The sequence below is a fragment of the Ahaetulla prasina genome, chromosome 2 (genome assembly GCF_028640845.1).
Source record: "Ahaetulla prasina isolate Xishuangbanna chromosome 2, ASM2864084v1, whole genome shotgun sequence".
Taxonomy (NCBI): domain Eukaryota; kingdom Metazoa; phylum Chordata; class Lepidosauria; order Squamata; family Colubridae; genus Ahaetulla; species Ahaetulla prasina.
In genome coordinates this window covers 301489024-301494750 of record NC_080540.1, presented here as the reverse complement: position 1 = coordinate 301494750, position 5727 = coordinate 301489024, and the positions used below count along the sequence as shown (strand labels likewise).

The 5727-nt window shown below is 45.3% G+C and overlaps 1 protein-coding gene across 1 annotated transcript in view; it reads right to left on the bottom strand.

Annotated features, from left to right (window-relative positions):
* Nucleotides 1–634: 634 nt before the first annotated feature.
* The window catches only part of LOC131192633 (myogenesis-regulating glycosidase-like), a 5862-nt gene continuing 769 nt past the window's right edge, over nt 635–5727 (bottom strand). The window contains exon 2 of the mRNA XM_058171961.1: nt 635–3208. Within this exon, the coding sequence (XP_058027944.1) occupies nt 1090–3162 (2073 nt within the window). The 5' untranslated portion in view covers nt 3163–3208 and the 3' untranslated portion in view covers nt 635–1089. The remainder of the gene's footprint in view (nt 3209–5727) is intronic.

Genomic DNA, 5727 nt, shown 5'->3' with positions numbered 1-5727 from the left:
AGAGGGCAAACACCGCCTCCTTTTAGCCTGATGAGGTTACCTAGAGCAGGGGTCTCCAACCTTGGTCTCTTTAAGACTTGTGGACTTTGCTAGCTGAGGGACTCTGGGAGTTGAAGTCCACAAGTCTTAAAGGGACCAAGGTTGGAGACCCCTGACCTAGAGACCTAATGCCTCCCTGGGGAAAAAAAAAATCCAAAATATTCCCGGAGAAGAAGTTGAGATGAAGGTCTCATGACATTCATTTGTCCTTCTCTCCTTGTTACCTGTTCCCTGATTAGTCACCCTGGTCTTGGTTGTCCCATCTGCTGTGCTAAGATAACAATTCTTCCCCATTCAGCAGCAGAATGAAAAGACGCACCAGAAGGGCATTTGCCATGTGTTGAGAAAAATAATTGCCAGCAAAAAAAATCATTCGGCATCTAAAAATAAACATTTTGAGTTAAGTCCATGTCATCGGAAGATTGAATGACATGCCTTCTTCCAATACCATGATTCTAAGAGAATTTCAATCTATTTTGGCCTGGAGAAAGTTGGTAGAGATTCTCAGCCATCCAGGTCATGGTTGTCCCAAAGGTGCTTTCTCAGGAGGAAACTGGACTTTCTGGTTTTTTTGGCTTGAAGATGCTTCGCTTCTCATCCAAGAAGCTTCTTCAGCTCTGACAAGATAGTGGGGAATGTAAGGAAGAAAGTCCAGTTGCCTCCAGAAAAAAGCACCTTTGGGACAACCATGACCTGGAGGACTGAGAATCTCTACAGAATTTTAGCTATGCAATTTGGGATGAAGACCCTTGGAATGGTCTGGGAGTAGGAATGGATTTCCAGAGGAAAAATTGCAGACTAACAGGAATCATTTGGACCACTCAGGTGACCCCGAGGACACAGACAAACCTCCAAGTGGCCTCAAGGACCTTCTAAAAGGATGCAAATGACCAGCTGTCTGCAAGGAGTATAAATGCTTCCATTTCCCACCTTCCAGTCAGAGCTGAAGAAGCTTCTCAGATGAGAAGCGAAATGTCTTCAAAAGAAACAACTAGAAAGTCCAATTGCCTCCTGAAAAAACATCTTTGGGACAGATTGGCCTGGAGTGATTTAAGGATCCAAAAAGAAATAAGCCACTTCATCCAGATCCACGGGGTAGTCCGTGATCAAGGTGGGAGTCTTCTCAAACAGCTCTCCTTTGTAACTCTGCCATTTGCCCGCCGGGATGTAGATGTCCCGTTCCTGTTTCCTCATCTCCAAGACCGGGGCCACCATCAAAGTGTCCCCAATGAGAAACTGGGAATCGATCTTGTGAGCAGACTCGTCCCCGGGAGAGACCCACCAGATCGGCCGTATGATGGGATCCCCGGTGTTGGTGATCTCCCCGGCCAGTTCCAGCAAGAGAGGGGCCACCAAGGACTCGTGAAGCTTAGTGAACTTCAGGGCGATTTCGATGACCTCCTTATCGTAGAGCCAAGGCGGGATGGAGAACTGCATGGACGGCATGAAGGCGGACAACTCCAGCCAACGGATGTAGAGTTCCCGGTCGGGGATTTCCAGAGCCCCATTGGTTTTATCTGGAATAAAATTTCCACCGATCATATCGGGTAGGATGAAATGGTATCCCAGAAGGCCAAGGCTTAAAACTGTGGGAATTATGGATTGTAGCCCAAGTTCGTATCCCCATATTGAATCCCGGTCAATAATGCGAACGAAACACGGGATGTGTTGAGTCTGGTAACCCACGCGAACTTCTGCAAGCTCATAAAATGGAACGGCCATTTCTGTGTAATACCTGGACCAGGTGCTGGGATCCAGAAGAGGTTGGAAGGTGGTGAACCCTTTGGGGAGGTAGCTGGTCTCTCCGGCATCAAATTTGAAGGAGGAGATGCCGTATTTTAAGCCAAGTTCCTTTAAGTGGGCGTGAAACCAATCTCTGACCGAAGGGTTGGTGAAATCCAAAATGGCACCAATCCCATTCCACCACTTCACCATGGCAGGGGATCCCTCGTTTCGTTGCATGACAAAAAAACGTTTCTCGATTCCTTCCTTGAAGTTTGGTGATTTCTCGTGGACAAACGGGTGGATCCAAACCGTAACGTTAAACCCGTCCTTCTTAAGCGTTTCAAACATTTCTGCTGCGCGAGGGAACTTCAAGACGTCGAAGTCAAAGTCGCCGTAATTCTGCGTGTACATGTCATCGATTTCAATATGGCTGGCTTTAAATCCGTGTTTCAGGATCATTTGGGCGAATTCCTGAACTTTCGTTTGATCGATCTCTTTTTTGTAAAGGGCCCAGGTGGACCAGATTGGGAACCTGAACATCTGTTCTGAGGGGATTTTCAGAGGTTTCCTGAAATAATTCTGTGACATGTATTTATGGGTGGAAGTCACGTCGGGAGCCGTGCAGACATGGTACAATAACCGTGGAAAAGCTTGATTCTCCGGCAAAGAACCATATGGAGAATCCTTGTACTTGGCTTGGAAAACAAGAGACGGTTCCGTGGCGTTGAAGCCAAGATGGAAAGGAACTGAGTCATTGATCTTGACAGCTACTGCTTTGGAGGACAACCAATATCTCTCCAGGACACCTCCGAAGTTGTTCCGAAAAGAATAGACATCGCTGGTCACGTAAGGCATAGGTTCCTGGTATCCTGGCAACTTGATTGGCCAATGCTGGACACTCATCTCGTAGCCTCCATACCAGGAGGCATCTCCCCAGAACATTTTGTGGTCCACCACCGTGTCTGCTAGAAACTCTTCCCAGGTGATGGAGTAACAGCTCACCGACCTCTTTGGTTTTTTAATTGCTCTGATTATGAAACGAATCTTTCTTTTATCTGTCCTGGAACAAGTCAACAGGTCTGTTTCCTGGAAGCAGGACTTCAGGTCAAGGACACCAGATTGGAAGGTCAATCTGAAGATGACGTCTCCATCCTGGTTCTTCTTGATGGTGAACCCATCCTTTCGTAACTCCAACGTCTCAATCTTCATTCTGTCTGTCGGCTGGAAAAGAGCGACATAGGAACGCCCCAATGCTACCATTATTAGAAACAAACCCATTGTGAGTAAGGGACACGCCACACGATGAAACGGTGAGGGTGTTGGAGGCATCTGGCTGGGTTCCTGCTCCTTCTCCAGCTGTTCTCCTTTCCCTCGACGATGGAAGGGCTGATTCTTCATTTCGGTAGAACCGGGGTGGGGTGGGGGGCTCAATCTGGATTCTGCACTTGAGAGGAAAAGAAAAACGAAATGTTGACTTTGGGTTTTGCTGATTAGATGAGTTTCTCTTTCTTTTTTTTTTTTTGAACCCTGATGCAGGGGTATCAAATTCAATGACCTAAAGGTGGAAAGTTGAGGCTATAATATTATTATTTTATTCTATAGATAGTCCTCGGATTACAACCGCAACTGAGTCCAAATTTCTGTGGCTAAACGAGACAGTTGTTAAGGGCTGGAATAGCTCAGGCTGTAAGGAGCCTGTTATTAGAACACAATAGCCTGCAATTACTGCAGGTTCAAGTCCCACCAGGCCCAAGGTTGACTCAGCCTTCCATCCTTTATAAGGTAGGTAAAATGAGGACCCAGATTGTTGCGGGGGCAATAAGTTGACTTTGTAAATATAGAAATAGAATGAGACTATTGCCTTATATACTGTAAGCCGCCCTGAGTCTTCGGAGAAGGGCGGGGTATAAATGTAAAAAAAAAAAAAAAAAGTGAGTTTTGCCCCATTTTTACAACCCATCTTACAGCCGTCGTTAAGTCAGTCACACAGTTGTTAAGTGAATCCGGCTTCCCCATTGACTTTGCTGGTCAGAAGGTCGCAAAAGGAGGTCACAGGACCCCAGGACACTGCGACCGTCATAAACATGAGTCAGTCGCCAAGCCTCTGAATTTTGATCATGTGACCCTGGGGAGGCTGCCGTGGTTGTAAGTGTGAACAATGATCACATGTCACTTTTTCCATTGCTGTTGCAACTTCAAATGGTCACTAAATGAGTGGTCACAATTGGAGGGCTACCTGTATCAAGCACATACAAGTAAAAAGTTTTATTCTACTGCACTAAAACCAGTTGGAAGGCAAAGCTTTGCTTTCTTTTTCCCCCTTCTCTCTCTCTCTCTCTCTCTCTCCCCTTGTCCCTTCCTCATTTTCCCCCTTTCATTTGTATTTTACACAGGTAGTCCTCGACTTACGACAGTTCATTTAGTGACTGTTCGAAGTTACAACAGCACTGAAAGATATGACCTAAGGCCAGTTTTCACACTTACGACCGTTCTAAGCATCCCCACGGTCACGTTCTCAAAATTCGGACCCTTGGCAGCTGACTCGTATTTATGACGGTTGCAAGCCTCCCAGGGTCACGTGATCCCCTTTTGCGACTTTCTGATCAGCCAAGTCAACGGGAGAAGCCGGATTCGCTTAACGACCGCGTGACTAAGTTAAGAATTGCAGTGATTCACTCAACAAATGTGCTGGCGGGAAAAGTTGCAAAACTCAATTTATAATAATAATAATAATAATATCAGAATTGGAAGGGACCTTGGAGGTCTTCTAGTCCAACCCCCTGCCCAGGCAGGAAACCCTACACCATTTCAGACAAATGGTTATCTAACATTTTCTTAAAAATTTCCAGCGTTGGAGCATTCACAACTTCTGGAGGCAAGTCGTTCCACTTATTAATTGTTCTAACTGTCGGGAAATTTCTCCTTAGTTCTAAGTTGCTTCTCTCCTTGATTAGTTTCCATCCCTTACTTCTTTTGCTGCCTTCAGGTGCTTTGGAGAATAGTTTGACTCCCTCTTCTTTGTGGCAGCCCCTGAGATATTGGAATATGCTATCATGTCTCCCCTAGTCCTTCTTTTCACTAAACTAGACATACCCAGTTCCTGCAACTGTTCTTCATATGTTTTAGCCTCCAGTCCCCTAATCATCTTCGTTGCTCGTTTTTTGTGACAATTTCTCAAATTAAGAAATTTCTCACCTAGTGACATAAATTTTGGGCTTGGTTGTGGTGTGGCCGTAAATTGAGGACAACCTGTACTTCAATAAGTTTAATATTTATAGCTTGGGGCCTGGGTACTTACGGGACCGCCTGCTGTTACCTCATGCCTCCCACCGACCCGTACGCTCACACAGAGAGGGTCTTCTCAGGGTGCTGTCCACCAAGCAATGTTGGCTGGCGGCCCCCAGGGGAAAATCCTTCTCTGTGGGGGCTCCTACCCTCTGGAACAAACTTCCCCCCCCGGTTTACGCCAAATATCTGACCTTCGGACCTTTCGCCGCGAACTGAAAACATATTTGTTTGTTCGCGTGGGGCTTTCTTAAATTGTTTAGATTTTAAATTTAATTGTTATTTAAGTTTTAAATTGGGTTTTTTTTTTAGATTATATATTTTAATTTATCAGCCTAACTGTATAATAAGTTTTTTAATTTATTTTTAATTGTACACTGTTTATTTTTATCTTGGCTGTACACCGCCCTGAGTCCTTCGGGAGAAGGGCGGTCTAGAAATCTAATAAAATAAATAAATAAATAATAAATAATAATAAATAATAAAGTTATTTTTTTTTACAAAGAGAACCGGGGTCTCAATTGTAGCTCTGAAGGGGAGGCTTTTGAGTACTTTATAAAGCAGTGGTGGATTGCTCCCGGTTCAGCCCAGTTCAGCCGAACCGGTAGCGGCAGCAGTGGGAGGCTCCGCCCACCTGCCCAGACACCATCAAAAACAATCTGCGCATGCGCAGAAGAG